At 46.4% G+C, this 20,387-nt stretch overlaps 1 protein-coding gene across 24 annotated transcripts in view; it reads right to left on the minus strand.

Annotated features, from left to right (window-relative positions):
• Positions 1-20,387, minus strand: part of ARHGEF9 (Cdc42 guanine nucleotide exchange factor 9) — a 230,224-nt gene that overhangs the window by 70,784 nt on the left and 139,053 nt on the right. For all 24 annotated transcript variants that reach the window (XM_074600226.1, XM_074600231.1, XM_074600224.1 and 21 more), the window contains one exon: positions 4,061-4,240. In XM_074600226.1, coding sequence (XP_074456327.1) covers positions 4,061-4,240 — 180 coding nt within the window. The remainder of the gene's footprint in view (positions 1-4,060; positions 4,241-20,387) is intronic.

A 20,387-nucleotide genomic window follows, 5' to 3' on the forward strand; every position in this document is an offset into this window, starting at 1 on the left:
TATGACAACTGATCCGTTTGCAGTACTGGAGTATTATTATGGGCTGTAAATTCCTCCCTACAAACACTAAGCCTATTTTTTTGAGCAGATCTGGACGCTGGATGTGCTGGTATGTAAAAACTCACTCGTACCACATCATGTAAAGACAGCCCAAGGCTATGCCAGCCACAGAGGAGAGAAGAGCAACAAGTAGCATCAGCCCCACAAGTACATGAAATCCTGTTTAAAATTCCTGCTGTTTTTTTCCAACTGTACCTCCCACCCTCTCAGAGCCCTGAAAGTTGACAGGACACTCAGAGACACTGTGCAGCTAATGACAAGACTGATGGTTGCACCCTGTGGTCGTCCAGCAAGCTCACTTGATAATATGTGCTAAAATACAACATCGATACCTTCGTATGTCCTCAACCCAGCTCATTAATCAGTCTTAAGCCTAGTTCTGGAGTTCTCATCTGCCTCTCTAACGGCTTACGGGTTTTCATAACTTTCTCCCTGAGTGCAGCAGGTTTCTGCGGGAAACCGTTCACCATTTCTTACCAGCTCCGCGTTTTACTTCTCTGACGTGCTTTTTCTCTTCCCCAAAAAGCATCGCTTCATCATCCAGTTTCTCCTTGAAAGCTCCTGTTCTCCCAAAACCCTATGGCTTTCCTCCCTCCCCCTTCCTTCTAGCCAAATCTCAAGCTACAAGGAGGATAACTGCAGGTGTTATGCCCAGAGACAACAAGTCCTGTATGTGCAGGCAATTCAAGGGCAGTTTTTGTCTGCAACCCTCCCAACTGCGCGTGTAAAAGAGGCCAAGGGAATCAGCAAGTTACTCTTTTCCTCTGCGCTTGCAAATGTGAATTTCTCCTGCTATGAGATTTTGTGAGTGCCAAATGCTTTGCCAAAGATTTTCATATGATCTGGCTGGAGAGCAAGAAGCGTCAGACGTCTCATTGTAAACTAGGTTTCCAGCCCAGTTTTGTCCTCAGAAGTGATCCAAATGACTTTCAGAGGAATCTGACTTTGCAGTGATCTTCTGCTGCACCCCCTGGTAGCACCTACCAGAGCCCTGCGGTCTAAAATATCCTCAAATTCATCCTGTTTGCTTCTACACCGGTCTGGTCTGTCCTGCCATCCCTTACTTGAACTGCTTTTCATCCTCTGCTATGCAACACGTCGTTCCCTTTTCCTCCTGTACTTGCATAAGAGGAATATAGATATAAAGGAAAGCAATTATTTTGCAAGTAAAACTAGAACCACCCAGGCTAAATCAGGCAGTTTTCTGGCATCGTCTTAAAAAAGCAGGGCTCAAAGAACAACAGAGAAAAAACTCAGCCTCCTCATTACGAAAGAGCGATCAGCTGGATAAGAAACACAAGAAAAAAAACGGAGAGAAGAGGAAAGCGAAAAGCGTTCGGGTGAAACGCTCCTTGGCAGGACCCTGAAGGAGCACGAACCTGCCGCGATGGTCCTGAGGGCAACCGAGGGGTTCCGGGCACCTTCACGAAAGGCCCCAAGGGCTTTGCAGGCATCTGGTTCAAACTACTTACCAAGAAAGACGGGGAGTGAAGGGGGCGGGGGGAATATGCAAGAATAGAAATGAAGAGGCAAGGGAGCGACCTCAGCCAACAGCGGAGAGGAGAACATGACAGCCCAAATGGGGGTTGCGTTCTCAGCACAGGACAAGCAGCGAGTGGGCTGCCTCGTGGCAGCACACCCAGAAGCTGCCGCTCTTTTGTAAACCCGAAGGGTGGATTTTCCCCTTCAGCCTCCCTTGCAGAGCTGCGGACAAAACTGGGCCAGAACTCCACTTGCATTTTTTTTTTTTGAAATGCTGGTACTTATTTTTAAATATTAATTATCATTTGTGGCAGCAAACCCATGCAGTTTCCCCACTTTGGGATCGTTCGGTCCCAGGGCAGGTGGCTGGTCCCAGCCTGCGCTAAACAAGTATCTCACAGATGGAAAAAGTGCTACGACCTCTTGCAGAGCTGATGGAAGGCTTGATTTTGCTGGAATAAAGTCAAACTGCGGGGTTGCGACATTAGACAGAATGGGCAAGAAACTTGCCTGGCAAAGCCATCATGATCCCAAGCACCAAGGTTTGTTCCAGGATGTTCAGACGTTTGTGTACAAGTTTGAGATTCATTTATTCCTCTCCTTTGTTTTTCCCAGCTTCTAAAATCATCCTCCCAGCCTTTGAAAAGTGTAGAGAGAGGTGGAAAGTTCAGCCAAGCTGAATGATCCATGGGTTTGGGCCTTAGAGTAAATGGGTTGCTCTGTTTAGTTGTTTGGTGTGGTTTTTTTAGAAAACAGGATAGCGAAAAGCAAGACTGTTATTCAACCTACCGTGAACAGTATGTTTACGACATTACACAAAAAAGGATATTAAATCTTTTCCCCTGAATCGCAAAACCAAACAGCACCGGTCAATGCACTGAAAAGTTAAACTGGCCCAGAATATTTCAGTCTCCAAATTAAGCAAACATAATCAGACAGACAGATTTTTCTAATTCAGCCTTTCCAGCCAGCAACACAGAGGAGATGTGCCAGCGACACAAGTGAGAATATTTTCTGCAATAAGATTATCATCTTGATCACACCTGATACAAATCCACTTTCCAAACTCGTTATCTCCACCGGCTGCAGGGTCAGACTCATGTGTCCTGTTCAGCAAAATACTAAATGCTATTTGTTATTCTGGGCCAGAGTAACAGCATCAACTTTTTCACGCAGGCAGCCCAGGCTCCAGTTCCAGTCACGGCTCTCTCGCTCTTAGCACTGGCCAGACCTAGGAGAGACACAGAGCTGCATCATGAGTACCACGGGGCAGGAGGGGGGGAAGTGTCCACCGGGGAGGCAGAAGCGAGCAAAGGTGCAGGTTCCCTCGTCGGTGGTCATTGTACATCACTGGGAAACACCAGGTCGTAGACTGTAACCCGATTTTCCTAATGGCTATTTCCCAGATGAAGTGATGTAATCAAACAGGGATGCTGATGGTGCAGGGTTGCCAAAAAGAGGGAGGGTTCAGAGGGAGGGTAAGACAGGCAGAGAAGCAGAGCAAACACGGCATCTCCTCGGGACGCAGCATCATCTTCAGGGAGCGTTTCAGAGAGAAGAGTCTTCCCCTCGACTGCCACGCAGCTTGTCAAATTGCCTGGGAGGCTCAGAGGAAACAGTCACCTTTCACACAATTTTACAAGGCAAAAGAAATCTTCATTTTTTGAACCATATCCCCTAAGCTTCTAAAGGAATTAAATCTCTGATTCCACCTATCGAACCCTGCGCAGAAGGGAGAGGAGAAGGAAGCGCACAAGGTCAAAGCCGATGTCTTGACTCCCCGAGGAAGGCTCGAGAGGGCCCAAATAATGTGGCAGGAGCTGACAATAGCAAAAAGGGCATCTTCTCGTCCCTTGGCTTTCTTAACACACACTGAGCAAAAAATTAAGTGCTCAAATCCTTCTTATTTGTAAAGGCCAGATCGCCGCTGGAGGTGGCTGGGTACAGCAAAACCTGCTTCAGCAGAAAAACAGAGACAAGCAGAATGGTTCCTTGTCCCCTTAAAAAAAAAAAAAAATAACCAGAGCTGGTCACGGAATAATTACTGAAGTAATTTTACATCCCAAACTGCTGAAGAGTCAAAACGCAGCGCTGCTTTTGGCAAGGGGAGGGCTGACACCTCCCTGTGTGACACACAGACCAGAAAGCTCTGCCAGATGCGAGTCATTTGTAGCCGGCGTGAACTTTTAGGCCCCACCAAATCATCGACTCATAGCCTGCATGATACTTAACAGGTTTCCCACAGAACTGCTTAAGGAAAGAGGCTACAGCAGACACACAGCAAAGGCCACTCCATATCCCAAGAGCACAAAAAGCAGAGCCCATACCTATTCCAGCCTCCCTCTACCCCACTCTCGTTCCTTTTGAAACCTTTGCTCCCCATTTTTCCGACAGAAAACAGACACACTGGAAATAAGCATCAATGACAACAAACACAGGAACCAGTTCAGTTCATTGACCATTCTGAGCAGCGTCGGCAGTGATTCATTGTAGCGGTAAAAAGAAGAAAGTCACTCACCCTCACGAAGCTGGCGGGAAACCATCCTTCTTCATCATCGATCTGACCCCACCACCAGTCCTTGTTGGAAGCATCCAGGACCTTGATAACGTCTCCTGCTTTAAACGCCAACTCCCGGTTGGCCATGGTGACGTGATCCCATACTGCCTCAGCACTTACAATAGAACCACCACTGATCAGCTTTGAAAACAGAAAACCAGTAGTCAATAAAAGCTCGGTTCCCCGACGCAAGCACATGCACAGCAGCAGCACAGAAAAAAAAGCGCTCAGCCAAAGTAAAACGATTTTCCTCCATTCCAATCCATAACAATTTCACCCTCCCCTGGTGCAACCCGGCCTGCGACCATTTCTACAGGCCGCCGCTCTGCTCCTAACCATGCCGCGCAAGCGAGCACCGCGTGCGGATGTTCAGCACCTCTCGGGTCCCACGTGGGGGAAAAGCAACACCTCCCCTGCCACCGCCACGCCACAGTTAGGAGCATGCACGTCTATCAAGGTACATGGCTTTCAGGTACAGTTCGGTTAGCAGAATGTAGAGCGGGGAGTTACCAAAAATGGCAAAACCAAGCGATGGTGTCCTGCAAAGGAATTTAGGTCTCAGAGCAAGTTTGCTCACTTCAAGGATCAAATGTCAGCTGGAGGCTCAGAAGGCTTTCCATGCAAATCCAAGCAAAATTTGCAAACATATTTAAAAGAACAGTATTTTTTTAGTGCTGGTGATGTACTGACGTCCCTTGCTTTTGAAATCTTCAAGCTACACAGCAGAAAAGGGCATGGTGGCACCCTGCTGACCCCTTCCAGACCCGACCTGGAGCACAGCCCAGCTCCACGGCATGTTCCAACCTCCCTCCGCTCACCAGAAACCTGCGGGCGCTGGCTGCCGTGACAGCCCTCGGGCGCAGGCACCTGCCCACCAGAGACTGGGCTGAGGCCAGGCTTGTGTCCGACAGGACCTACTGAACGTCCCTCCACGTGGAGCACACGGTTGCCTTAGAGCTGGACCAGCACCACGGCGGGGACCTTCTCATTCTCATTGCATGCCTCCTGCTTAATGCATGCGGGAAAGACTCATCCGAACACTGATGCTTGTGCATCCACAAGCCAAATCATCCATCCATGCCTGGGCCACCCGCTGTCTCCTCAGAACGACAGTCATGTATTTTTCAACAGAATAATAAATTGTGTTTATGTTTTGTCCACTGCAGGAATTCTGCACGGAACAGTAAGACTGTCCTAGCAAATACAGACTTTACCCATATGCTTATGAGCGTGTCAGAGCCATCCTGAACCTTGTTCGTTAATTCTGCCGTCTGAGACGCACTAAATATGCACTTGGGCGCGCCTCCAAATCGGAATTTTAGCTCACGAAGGAAGAGCTCAGCGCTGCAGCCGTTACAGACCTTCCACAGGGCAAGACTTTAACAGCCACAGATATCCTCTCAATTTAGGCAAGCAATACAAAGCATAAAGACAATAACCCGGCGCAGCGCTTATGTAAGTGCAGAAGCACTGGGAATGGTTAGAGTGCTTTTAACGGCTCTTTAATAAGTCTGGCTTACCAAAATGCCTGCTAATAACTACCTGCACAGTAAGAACCTGCAGTAAACCTTCTAGCACTGCTGCAGGGTTCTCAGCATAAACGTATAAGAGCATTCAAGTCCCTACAGGCAATTTAGTCAACAGATTAAAGGACCTGATTTACCATTTTCCTTGAACTGATTTTCCTTTAAGAAATCACGCTTCTTAGGTTTGTGACAGTTACCGTTGCACTTTCGGCTCTTCAATTATTAGAGTCAGTTGTACTTAAAGTAGCAAGATCTAAGAAAGCCTAACCTGACACTTAGTGCCTTTCATCCTCAAAGCCAAGGTGTATCTAGCCAGCGGGCCTCTCGTTCCTGCAGTAGATAAAGTAAAACAATGGTCCTCCTACTTCCATTTTGACAAATCCACTTTAAAATCAGCTGTAAAAGAAACATGGCTTCTTTGTGTATCACATAGGGGATTTCTACACCCCAGCCTCACAAGATCACTTGACAGCAAACAGAAAACAAAGGCACGGGTTAATAACAAGCTCTCATGGAAGAGTCAAGCAATGGACCTAATCGATGCGCTGGACTTATCGCAGAGGGCATCTACTGGATTAGTGTGGGGTTATCTCACATTTGGGCTGTTGATACAGAGCTGCGAGGAGCCAGGCACCAGAGGATCCCATTGAAACGAGGGGCAGATGGTGCAGGACCCTCAGTTCGCCCCCGCTCTGGGCCCTCACTTAGCAAAGTCGGGCAGCTACGTCTGGAAAAATAACAGTTATAAAGATTGATTTCTGCTTCCAGTGCAGCAACTGAATGTTCAACCCAGGTAGTGATGTGTTTTTTCAGTGCTTCCTCACAACACCTTGTGACGCCCTAAATCAAGGTTTCTAGGTGTTTTCATAAATACGAACCAGTTTAAACCACCACGAACTCCAAGACAGAGCTGGAAGGAACGAAGACTTCACAGCTGAAGAAACCATATATTCAAGACCAGTTAACAGTCATCGGTTCTTCTGCCAGGACCAAGCTCTTCTCCTTCACTTGTGTTTCCCCTTTGCCGTTTTTATGGACACTGCCCGGCCTCCAGTTTCCCCGGTTAAACAAGCTCTGCCCTTTCAGCCTTGCCTTGGCAGGCGGCTCTTCCTTCCCCTGAGCACTTCACCAGCCCTTTTAGGCATCTAGATATTTTGCCTGCATCTTTCTCGAACATAGATGACCAGAACTGTAAATACTATTCCCAAAGAGACCTTACCAGAGATTTGTGAAACAGCATGAAAACATTTCTTACAGTGTCACAGAAATCTTGCAGTAATACATAACATACATAACATCTCCCCCTTTTTTCCGTGGCTACCTCCCGCCAGCGGCTCATTTAGCTTATCCAAATAAATGAGGTAGAGTACATTCTTTTTGTCTAGAAAATCAGTTTTCTTGGTAAAAAAAAATTTTAAAAACTCAGGTTGGCCTGACACTCGTTCCTTTTGTTAATGCCATTGGGTATTTTAGTCCCTTCTTCACTGATGATGAACCAGGAACAGAGCTATCGCGCAGAAGCCGGGTTTCTGCTTTTTCTGCTTCAGCTGACATAGACTTTGCTGTCACTTCACACACAGGCAGTTCTGGGCACAAACTGCCACAGAAACGTCACTGAAACCAAACTTCAGAGGGACTGTGTTTCAGAGCCGCCTAGCCTACTTCGCAAAAGTGCATTTCCGAGCCGGAGGCACGAAATCCCAGCTCCGAAGAGCATGGCTTGGCCAGCGGCAAGGGCTGGCAGGGACTTGCAGAGGGCCAGAAGAGCAGAGAGGCCTTTTTCTGCTGTTAAGGCAGAGATGTGGAAGATGCTTCCAGTGGGTGCCAGGAGCTGAGGTGCCTTTGCAAGGGGCTTCTTGCTACTCAAGGAGAAAGGCTGTAGCTCTTGGTTTTCACTGTCTAGTGCCAGCAGATAGAAGAAAAGCCCCTTTAGCAGGTCCTTTCCAGCCCCTGGTCCGTAGCCTTAGCCCAAGAAAGGGATCCGCATGCCAGGAAGCAAGCAAGCCTTGGCCTTCCAAAATATACAGTTCAGCCTGTGAAAAAAGAATGGCAGCAGGATGGCAGAAGTCGAGTTCCAGCCATCGCACGCACTGGGTCCATCGAGAGAACATCAGAGCCTAAAATTAAAAGATCCGGTTTAATTTATTTTGGAAGACATCTTGCTGCATTTGTGGAGCCATTTGACTCTTTCAGGGCAGGGTTACAGAGACAGAACCTGACATCCACAGCAGCAAGAGATGATGAACTAGAGAAAGGTCAGGATAAAATATTATTTTCTGAGAGAATTCAACACAGGAGCTCTTCACTCCAGAAAGTTCACGTTTCTTGGTTTCAAATCTGGGTCTTAGCACTGTGGTCAGATACACTCAGGCGAAGACCTTGAAAAGGACTTATCTCCAGTAATTTTACATGTCTACCACACAGCATCTGAGACAGTCATCTGGCCTCCTTTATAATCAGTGAAGAGAAAGAGACACATCTGGAGTGTGATTCATCTCGGCTATTTCAGTTGTTTACCTTTGAGTGAGGTGAATCATGCCCTAGAAATTATTATTTCTCTCTGTTTAATTGGGTGATGCAGAAGTTTACACTTCCAGCATCTTATGTTCATCCCATCTACACTTTCGCCATCGCTAAAAAGTGGTAACAAAGAACTGGATTTAACAATAATAATCACAATAGGAATAGTCCAATATTAAATCACACTCTCCCCGACACAGCAGTTTCTCGGTACGTGAAGGCTGTTGTAAATAAAATTATGTTCTCCATGCCCACCAGAAGAGTTCACAAAATCTCAGCCTTGTAAATTTACAATAATGAGGACTTATAAGTCCTCATTATTGGGGAAAGTGTCCTATTTATAAGAAGAGGGAGGCAGCTAGAAGAAATGCAATAGGTGATAGTGTCCGTTTGGTTTTGACATACCCTGAATACTGCTTGTCTTCCAGGTGAAAGTCCTAGTTCCCATTTAAATCAATTATTCTTGTCAGTTGGTCATTCAAACTAAAAAGCCCAAAGCAAGAAGTCTCTCGACGCTTTCCCCATGTAACATCAGTGCAGGAGAAATGCCCCAGAGCACTTCTTAACAACAGACCCGAGAATAATTTTTCCTGTTTTTACGGGAGACTTCAGAGCCCCGCCAACCACCTTCTGTCTGGGGTGAAGATAAAACTTCCTCAGCGGGCAGAAGACCAGATGAACTACTGGGGTGCTGCGCATGGTCTAGGGACCAGAGTCGCTGTTCATCATAGGTCCTTCCTCACCTCCTAGCGAACACCTGCTCATGGCCAAAGGCAAGCACCGGGACAGAGAGATGAGGGGCCACTTCTGTGTCCCAGCACCGCAAATAAATTGAGCTAACGAGGAAAAGGAAAAGAGAAAAAAGATAATGCTCTCTCTAATTATAAGCACAGCTGACACATTTCTGGAACACACACTGAGAACATGGGGTATTATCGCTGTATCGCCAGGATCACAAGCATCAGCCTTTCCAGGGATTTTCAAACAGGTTTCCAAAGCGCTCTGTAAACCTCCAATAATTCAGTCATAAACCCTCACTCTAAAGATGCTTATTTAAGACACTCCTAACACTCATGTACAACAGGTGAATGCTTCCACAACAGCAAGTCAAGTCAGTGGAAAGGAATTAAATCATTCCTACTTAAGGTCCGTGTGGATTTTCCTTTCTCTTCTAGCCTGGTGTTATTTCCAGGATGGAACGTGGCCACTGGAAATACTGAATTACATTAGGGGTGCTGCCAAAATAAAATGATAACAATAACAAACAGTAAAAAAGGGTTTCAGAGGACTCTGCAAGTCACGACCTCCGGGATGCAGCACCGTCAGCGTGTGCCAGTCGAGAGCTCCCGACCCTGGCACACCACGGCACGCCATGGCAGGGATGCTGAAGGCTGTACCACAGCAAACATGGTGTGGTACATCGCTGCAAAACCCCTGCTGAGCTCACCTAGCTGTGACTGTCCTCACCAGTGGGGAATGATCCTGTCTCCTTCTTCCCTTAAGCTTTCCAAAGACCTCAGCCAAAGGGGAGCCAATTGTCATTAATGCCACAGGGGGAGCTTCCAAGGAATATAAGAGAGGAGCTCAAAAGTGGTAGTTCGACTCTGGAATTTGCATCTGGCCATGGCTCTGTGGCACTGCTATCAAGACAAAATAACTCTCCCTGCCAAAGTAAGCAGGGAAAATAAGAATAGAAGGAATAATGGGAACAACACTCTGTTGCGTGACAGGGTAGAATCACTCTGCCTAACCCCTTGACTAGAGCAGGTCTGGAGCAAACCCCTCTGACCCCAAGGAGAGGAGAGAAAGGGGGATGTCATGGACGACCCATCCTGATCAAAAAAGCCTGGGATCACCACCTGGGCTATTTTTCTAAAGTACATTACAGAAAGTGACCTCTGAACCAAGATTTACAACTTCTTCCAGGATACTGCAGGGTTTGACTCTACCAGCCATGAACCAGCTGTGTCACTGCAAAGGGACTTTGCTCCAGTTCTGCAGGATGGGACCTCTTGAAAGAAGATTCTGGGAATGGGTGAGCTTCTGCTTCCGATGCATCTGGTGCATTTTCCCTGACTTTTCTCACTTCCAAAGCCACGACGCATAGTCGGAGGCCAACATCTGCTCCTTCTCAGCAACTGCCCGCGGTGAGGCAGCCAGGTATGAAACATGTTTTAGTGAAACCAGCCACTATTGCAAAAATTTGCTAAGTATTCCCAACTAACCAACACTTACTGGCTTCTTAGGTGCCAACCTGAAAAACAAATCAGGGACTTAGTGATACCTGGAGACTGAAATGGGCATAAACCAGCAGAAATCTTTTCTGGAGCTGATTTGGTTTGAGGCTAGGCCACACAAATCACAACTACCTATCCATACCTCTTCCAGGGATAATCATCGTTAGCTCACAAGGTTCTGCATTGAGTTTCCAGCAGAGAGTTTCTCACTAGTCCAAAATTCACTTAATAAAGAGACACCTTCTCAAAAAACCCCAAAGAAGTCTACCATGGATCACCATCTCCTTAGAAAATTCTAAGTACCTACAAAGTTTCTAGGACCATGGCCTCTGGGCAACATGAATAATCTTAAGGCAGGGATATATTTCTCTATTAGACCTTCTACTAATGCATCAATAGAGTTATAATAGTAAAAAGACAAAACAACAAAAAACCAAATCAAAACAAACAAAAAAAGAGCTGAGTAGTTCCCGTTCAAATCAGCGTTACATAAACTATATGCTGCTCCTCAGGAGCAGGACGGCAGGAATAGGGAGCAGACTGTGAAGGGGAGATGGAGAAACGTGGTGAGACTACGCCAAATTGTTCTTGTACAGACATGCCCTCTATTCAGACAACATAAAAGCACTGTAAAATAACAATAGCATTTCCCATTGTATTCAACAGGAGCTTCCATAACAGCAGCAGCCAAAACATCTTCAAACAAGAATATACAGAGAGCTGGCATTCAGAGTGAAAAAATCAATGCTCAGAGTAACCCCAGCAGAAGAGGAGACACAAACGACCTGCAAAGCTCCAGCCAAATGAGAACAGCACTTTGCTTCCCATGTTCCCAGAAGAAAGGCACCTCACGCTGGCTTCACCCTCCTGTGTTTTAATTGCATTGCTCCCTCACGAGCAGTAACGCTTACAACGCAGACTGACAGGGCTGTTAATCATGGGGCCATTTATTGCAACAGCAACGCCGTCATCTTAAGGATTTCCCACGGAGGGTGTTCGTCGCTCTGCTGAGAGCCGCTCGGATGCCTCCCCCGTGAAAACCACGTGTGCGGTACGAGCACGGGAGCGGTTTGAGGGGGGGCTCACCTGAGCTGCGCAGACAACAGAAGCTGCAGCCCATGTTTGGGCCCACCATGCGGCTGGTTTTCACGACTAGGACAGGTTCACTCAGCTGAGGGAGCCGACAAAAAGGAAGCGTACAAGAAAACGTCACCCCACCTCATCATGTTGTACTTCTGCTCTTGTATAAGCTCCCAATAGTTCCTTTGATTGTGTATTTATTTTTAAACCTCTCGTCAGAAATTATACAAACTGAATAATGCCAAATCATAGTGAATTCGCCGCGCAGCTCATTCACAAAACAAATGGGAGGGCATTTCCACTTGATTTGCTTATTCTCTGAAGAGGTGCAATCACACAAAGGTTAAGCACGAGGCAAAGAATTTCCCTTTCTGCTTTCAAGCCCTTTGATGAATTTGACTAATGGCTGGATTTCAGCTGAAAGAGGCTGATTGGAGAGAGAGCGCCTCTCTGATAGCCCCCTATTCTGCAAAGGCTGTCACACTTGGTTGGAAGCTTTATATATATGTATCTAAAGGTGGAGAATCAGTACAGACTTAAAGGTTCATTAGGACTGGGTTATGATATTTTTCATTGATTTAAGTTTTCTTGAAAGAATATTGCCTGGCACACGTGAAATCACCCGGCCTCACACAGGGTACAGTAGCAGACTCCAGGGTACGGCATTACTCTTATTTTCCACCTTATTATGGCTATTGTCCATGTCGTTCCTATTAACAATAACAGCTGCAACACAGAGCTGCGTGCGGTAACTGGAGAGCTGCGAGTGCCTACAGAACCAAGGCAGCAACGAGGAAAAGGAGTAGTAACAAGACAGAGTTACCCCAATAAAGCACTGCCCATGCGGTGTTTAATTGGCTCTGGAGCACCGGCGAGCCCTCGGCTTTGATGGTGCATATGTCACCGTAATTGCTTTCCAATCCCTTTTGCGTACTGGGCACATTAAGCCTCCCCTTGCCTGATGACATATCTTTCATGTACAGTAATTACAAATAACCACTAACCATAATCTTTTAACTCAGATAAATTATGAGATCGGTTCTAGGACTCAAAGTTTAAACTGCTCCGGGGAAAACAGCACCTTGTGTCAAAGACAGCCCGAGCGGCTCTCTGCGCCGTACTGACTCGGGGCCAACACGGGCTGTCAGCATGAATCCCTCATTACAGCACATGGAAAAGAAATCTCTAAATACTCTTCAAGATGCAAACCTAAAATACCTGCGCAAATCCCAGTCTTCTGACCACAGAAGGGACTCCTCGCATTCCTAAACGAAGGCCGTAACTGCCTCAAAGCCCTAGAGCTGGACTGGAAATCCTTCCTGTGACCAGAGGGCCAGAGCTGGGCTTTGATTTATTTATGCCCAGTTTAATCTTACTGGGCCGAGGCTGCATTAGGCAGTAATGAGGGGGGGAAGCAGTCAGGATTCCCAGGCAATGTTTCCAGCATTAATAAAGCATCAGCCCAGCCCCGCTGCTCGCTGCGGCAGCAAACATCATGCCAGATAACATCGAAGCATTGTGTCCAGACCGCTGCAGGACTCGGGCAAGGATTGATACAGTTCTCTCTCAATTACCCAAGGTACAGAATAACACAGATAAGCAAAGCGGATATTACAAAATAGATATAAATTAGGCCCTAGGAATGTACAGTGAGGGGCAAGAGGCTGCTGTGGGGCACTGAGCCCTGAGCTAAGGGCGCCCGTGAGGAGGTACAGCGGCACAGAGACCACCCCGAGCATCCCTGTGCCCACGGTGTAGCTAATCCCCAACCTCGAAACCTGTTCGTGGATAACCAAGACTTGACTGGAAATGTCAGGAATGCCAAATCTAGACTCGTTTTACCCAAGAAGCCTGTCCTTATTGAAACCCGAAAGCAAAAGACTTCTCTCCCACGGAGCAGACCGGCTGACTGTGGGCAAACGGAGTTCATCTGAACAACCAAATAGTTTTTTGCAGGGAGGGAAGATAAAATTGTGATTGCTCTGAGGAAGGCAAGAGCGCTGGATGGTTTAGAGATTATTTATTTTAAAATGCACATCACCTGTTACTCTGGGGCATGGGAGTTTCCAAAGCAAAAAGGCATTAAGGAGCAAATTACACAAATGACTCCCAGTGGATTGCATTATTCAACACAACACTGCTACTCACAAAGGCAACAGCACACAGATCTGCTCATCCCTGATGCGGGGTCTTTGCCCCTGAAGCTGCAGGAGAACTGCCATCAGCCACCACAAAGCTGGGGACACACAGATAAGCTGTCCCAGCTCTTTTTAGCAGGGGGCAATGGCACACAGACACACAACCGCACACACACAGGCACAAACCCCAGGACTGCCCAGTGCAGCAACTTCACTTATCTAGAATCAGGCATTCACAGTGAAATGAATAAAGTGACAGGACCAGAACTAATGAAAGCGTTAAGTAGACACTTTGTCCTATAAAAGCTGACACAGTTGGCCAGGGTTTAAAAATCATGAAAGGAAATTAATTCAAATGTAGGGCTGTTAATAATAAACAGAAACATTATTCCTAGGTGGCCAAGTACGAGGAACAGGCAGCAAGAGCCCCTTCATGATATCAATCACCACAATGTCTTTTAAAACACCTTTTAAAAATGAAGTAGCTGCCTGGATTATGTCACATTAGACCACAATGTATTAAAACGCATCATCAGTAATAGACTTAGTAATGCATAATTCCCATATATTGATATTGTAGTATGATGCCAAAAAGATAACATTAAAAAAAAGAGAGACATTTTTAGTAAGTGATGAGAACTTGGAACTTAAAAAGTAGTGGCTGTTATTAGTGCAAATCAGTGCCCAGGCTGGATTAAAGTCCAGATGAATGTATTACACCGATTACACTCACGGCTCAGGCTCCTCATTTGCCGTTCTGATCTCTTGATTTCTTAGCGTAAGCCACTGCAGCTCACGGCTAATACAGCCAAGGAGTGGCTTCTTGGCAGATGAGCAGAAGAGGGGAATGCCATCTACAAATTGTTTTGCAAACCCTGAGCTTACAGAAAAGTTTAATTAAATGCAAGCTCAACGTGAGCAATGGCTGGAGAAACAGCACACGACGCCCAGAAACCACCCTTGGCTTCGGGTGAGTTTGCAGGGGCAGGAACAGCCCCAGCTCAGCCGGCTGCCAGCCAAGCTGGTGGAGAGCAAAGCCGGTCCGGCTGCTCTTGGGCAAACCAAGAGCCCTCCAGTGAAAATCCCATTCCTTCTGTCTCAGGCAGGAAGAGAAAAACCAGAATGGGCACCCAAAATAAGAAACAGCCAGACAACGCCTCTGGCCCCTACATTATGATCTTCAAGAGAATGATTCCAGCAAAAACGCAAGTCTTCCTCACGTCTTCCAGTATTACAGCAGCTGGACCAAAAAGCAGCGAGAGGCATCCTGAGCTCAAAGGGAACACCTGGCGACCAGGCTCTGCTAGCCACCACCCCACGCGTGCAATCAGTAACACAACACAACAAGCCCAGCAAGACAGAGCTCGAGTCGTTATAGCAACCACATCTTGCATTTACATCTCACCTTTCATCCGTGTCAACTCCCGAGAGGGCAAACAGGCAGGACTTAAAAGTAAGCGATGGAAAACAGCTTCTCCCCTTGAGACGCTTGTTAAGGCCAACCCCGTGGTGTCCTCTGCCTCTCTGAGCCCTGAGCTCGCAGCCCGGCATCGGCACAGCACCCTGGGCTTGGCTTTGCTGTCACAGGCTGAGAATCTCTTGCTATACACACTCAAAAGATTTCCAAAGCATGTAACATACTCAGCGCAAGCTTTTGGGGAAGCAGCACATGTGGCAACGGAAGGCAGAGGAGTGGCACAGCGAGGTGGACATCCCAGCACGTGCCTTCGCTCCCTTGGTTTCAGCAGAGAGATACCAGGTATCTGGCATGATATTCTTATTCCCGTCTAATTGACTTTGCATTACCATAGGTTTTTTCCTACTAAAAGCTCAACGGACAATCCTGGATGTAAGAGGCTGTTTCATCAGTAAGGTAATAAATGGATGCTAGTTAAATGTGCGTAACTCTTGTAGATTGTCATCAGACCCTGTAAGCCTATTACATGGATTGGCCCGATCAGTGAGGGGATATGCAGCCTTCCACCTCTAAGCTGCTTTTCTCAATTCAGGTTAGGAATGAATGAAAGTCACCGTCGGATGGCTTCTCAGATTTTATGGAAAATTGCCACATTCAAAATGTCCTTGTTAATGGAGTAATTGAAAGCAGACACTTGCCACAACCGTCTTCCCCAAACGGACTGCTGCTTGGATCTATACTTCTCGGCCTCTAATTAAAACAGGGGCGAAAGCCCCTAATACCACGTCTTTTTTCAAGTCATCAACACCCGTTCTGAAACATGAGTTACCACCGCAGCCTCCCGAGCTGCTCAGGGAGCCAGCAGCTATCTCCATGGCACAGCTGCTCCTGCACTCCCTCGCCACCCATCTCTTGCCCCCGCAGCCACCTCGCAACCGTGCAACGCCAAAACACCCCGGACTGCACCCAAAACCTCTGTGCAGGTCAGAGCCTTGGCAGGAGCTACAAAAAGCCCAGAGCAGGTAGCGCGAGCTTTGCCCAAGCACCTGGTAAGAGCGAGTCAAGCCACTGCCATGTTGTTTCTTATTTTAGTTTGTGCAAAACGCTGCTGCCAAAGGCAACAGAGAGCACGGCGTGGTGCGTGGTTGGCTCCACCATGCCAAACCGGTGTCACCTCCCCCTTTTTTTATAACCAGCCCCTTCCCCTCTCTCCAGGTCACGCTGCACAAGAAATGCAGAAGTCCCATCCCTCTCCGTTCCACCTATCCTATTCAGAAAAGGCATATTTGCTGTCTACTATAACAAAAATATCACCTGGATGACGCTGAAGACAGTGGTTATGAACCAAGATAATTCTATTCAAAGTCTAGGGGGCAAAGTTGTCACAGATGAAATATCATTGTCTATTATCTGTTGGCAAACGCTGTACATAATGGCAGCCACTCAACTTAATGGCTTACATTCCAGCTCCTTCAAATGAGCCCATCACCGCCGTATGTAATCACAGTATATATTTAAAAGTATAATTTCCATCCAAAAAGACCATAGCTGGAGCAATATGACTCATACAGTTCCCTGTGCATCAGAAAGCATGTCATGAAGACTGGGAATTTGTGAGCCAGTTACCATCTGTGTACAAATTAGGCCGTGGACATGATTCTTCAACCCGGTCGACGGCAAACTCCCTCTGACATAAATGGCAATTTTGAGGCCCTTCGCCTCTGCACCCAAGAGAACAGAAACGTCCTCAGAAGCTGCATGTGAAGTAAAGGGATACAAATATTAAAGAGAAATGCAAGGGAATTAAAAGGCATCTCTCCCCATATACCTATTCCCGCACTCCATAGCTGAACAGTTACAGCTGCAAACTCGGCTTCATTTCTGCCATAACAAAATCATCTCCACAGCATAATTAGTGTGTTCATGTTAAAATGGGTCCAAATGCATGGAAAGAGGCATCCAAATATGATTTGTTTTTCAAGACAACGTGATGTTTTCCCCGGCTAATAGATTCGATTCATTAAGGAACAACGAGAGCCAAGCAAACTATTTGCAGCAAACGTTTGCTGATTTTAGAAGCCTTTCCTCCTTGGTGAATTGTCCATGAACAGACTGGTTTTTACATTATTACTTTTTACCTGCTATGATTTGACAACCTTTTTTAGTCTAACTTGGCTATGCATGGCTTACAAACTATCTGTTCTCTAACTACTGCTTAAAATAGTGATTATTCCTAGTTTCCTTAATGGATCAATTAAGTCACCTGGCACTACTCTGTTCCTGGACTGGATGGCTATCACATCCACACACAATTTTCAAGATATCTGGATTGAACATTCATGTGAGCAGATATTTGCACTAGGATTTGCAACACTATCTTACGGCAAACATCTGAGCTGTCTGAAGGGGTTTTGAATGAATAATTTTCTGCATTGTTCACCTACCTCTAGAAATAACGCTCCATCTGTTCATGGAACGGTTCCTTTTTCTTACTCAGGTAAAATGAAGGTCACCCAAGTGAAAGAAAAATTTGCACATCCCCAATGCCCTGCAACCAACACATCTACACAACCGCATGCGTACCTGGTCAAGGTCATTAACGAGTCAAAGCAAGAAATACAGCTGTCAGGTTAAGGGGAGTGAGTAATCACCTCGTGCATCATTGCTGCGACAAGCACCCCAGGACACAGGCTGGAGTCAGAACATGTCCTTTGCAATTAATCATTAATCAGGACGCGTTACGACAAAGAAGTCAAATGGCAACTCTAAAGGTGAACCAAAACATTACTTTTAAAACACCTACGCTTTAAAAACAAAAACCCCAAAAAAACCCAAGCAGACAACTCTCAAATCAGAGGGGAAAGGCAAATGGAGCGTATATAAAATCCATACCAGCCTCTGGGTGGAAAACATCCAACTCGTACTGGGACATGATTCACCCCAGAAGAACTGGCAGCAGCACAGCTCGTGTGAAGCTAATCCCTGGCTGCGCGGGCTTTGCTGGTATGGAAGATCTTTCCTTCCTTTGGCCTGTCCCATTTCATTGACCTCCAGAGGACCGGAGCGAGCCCAGGTTGCTTCGTATGAAAATAACAGGGCACTGCCCGTGCCGGTCCTCCGCCGCACAGAGCTCCTGTCCCCTGCATGCTTGGGACAACTGTTAAAAATACGGTCATTTAAAGTAGTCAGATAACCCTGAATCCACATGCTGAGCACTTACGGTCATGGCTAGTACTTGAAGGAGCATGTTAAATCCAAGTCCTGCTCTGGCTTCACAGCTCAGAAATGGTATTCAAGAGCACAGGAGGACCACAGACACCAAGGCTCATACTCTGAAGAAATGCAAACAACTTCTCAGTGCAGACCTTCAAAGTAATCTAAACCGTCCTTATTTCCCCATAATACTGTTCTGCTTAAGTCTGTGTTGAGCACAACCAGCCTTGTTTGCACCGTACGGTTCTGTCCTTCCTCAAGTGAACAGTGACACCAAAGTCAACAGGAACATCTGCAAACCTACATCCATCGAATACATTGGGTTCTTGCTTCAAGGAACATATAACCCTAGTGTCTGATGTCCCAGCCAATTTCTGTGCTAGTTTCAATTTTTAAAGGCAAATCTTTAGAGCAAAACTAGGGTAAAATATGAGCGACAGTCCAGGGAGGTTGCTACACACCAGTACAGACAGATTTGAGGGTGCACGTTGACAGCCCAACTTGGATTTGGATTGAAACTTGCCCAAATGCAGCTGTTGCGGTTGGGCTTGTTAGAGTCCTTTAGCCCAGATGAATTCCCATCCAAGGATCTGCTCCGGCTCAGCTTCAGCTATACTATATATTATTTGCCTGGTAAGCAATCTACGCTCAATTATATCCAGTATATAATTATTATTCATTTCAGAAATAGGTTTTCCTGACTCAGAACAATTAAAGGATGTCTTAAAGGATTGTTACTTATAGAATAGAAATTTTCAGAAAAGAGACCACATAACAAAGGTGGGAGATGCTGCCCTAATGAGAAATCTCCAACCCTTCTCGCAGTGATTTTTTTTCAGCTAAAAAACCAGAAGTCAAGTGCGTGGACTTCCCCCAGCCATGCTGTGCGCTAGGCAGCTCCTGCCAATTGCCTCATGGATCAAGCAAGCATGGCAAAGCAATAATGGTGATGGGGAGTGATAGGAGAGATGTGTTGTCCAAACCTAAGCCAACTGTGAAGACGCTGCTCCTAGAAAGGTGGTGAGCAAAGAGAGGCAAAACGTAAATGCACAGGCGGTGGCTACCAGGGCTCTGGGATCCACCCAGGGAATTCACAGGGTATTTGCAACGAACAACGCCACGTGAGAGAACACTAATTGTCAGTGAAATAGGCTAAATCTCTGAAATAAAAAACCGTAGCTAGAGCTATTTTGGCTAACTGCTGAAAAAAAGAGCATGTACCCCTAACTGATGTGCAGCCTGTTTCATTTCTCTTTCCATCACTGGAGCAACTCCCAGATATTCCCAGGGCTTCAAAAAATGCTGTGGCAAGGCCTGTCCGCGTTATCTAATCTAGCATTGTTAAGAATTGATACCATTTGTTGAAAGCATCCAAGATGTTCTCTTTGGGAAAGTACTTGGTGAGCACCCTCTTGAAGGCATCTGGTAAGGAATTTTTACTACTGGCCTAGATATGTACTCCACCTAGAAGAATTAAGTGGCTCTAAGGAGCTTTTAGTCTAAGTAAATCCTCATTTAAACAAGCCCTATGAAAATGGACAGGAGCTCCAACTGCCTGATTTGTTTTTGTTTTATGGTCCACTCAGAGAAAAAGAAACAGGAAAGATGTAATGCGATCTGTCTCTCACAGGTCTCCATTGCTACTGCACTCCTCACATCTCACTGCTTTTTCCTTCTATAGCACTGGCGTGGAAATAATAAATTATCCTAGTCTCACGAATTTTCACATTATTTTTTATGGCCAGTGTTTGCTCAAAATGGTAGCTGCCCTCATTCAAAACTGCCCAGCTGGAACTGCCAGGGAGTGCATCCAAAGGGAAGGAATATGGAAAAGAGCTGATGCAGCAGAGAAATTTGACCACGGTGGCAATACACATGGCCAAAGGGTGCCACGGGCAATGGCGCAAGTGGCACAGCGCTCAAGTGCGACAGGAAAAAAACCCTTTTCCTTGCTACTTCCTCCATAATAGGTGGAATCAGGGAGAACCTGGCCATCTCAAAACCATGGAGAGATTTTTCCTTGGGTTTATGTTTGGACAAGGAGAGACTCTGAGGCAAAGTTCAGCTCCAGCTCAGAGGAGCTTGGCTTTGAGGCTGTGGTTCAGCTGAACAGAGACAGAGGTCCCCTCTCATCAGCTCTCCAGCCACGGGACTTTG

The sequence above is a fragment of the Larus michahellis genome, chromosome 9 (genome assembly GCF_964199755.1).
Source record: "Larus michahellis chromosome 9, bLarMic1.1, whole genome shotgun sequence".
NCBI classification, from domain to species: Eukaryota; Metazoa; Chordata; class Aves; order Charadriiformes; family Laridae; genus Larus; species Larus michahellis.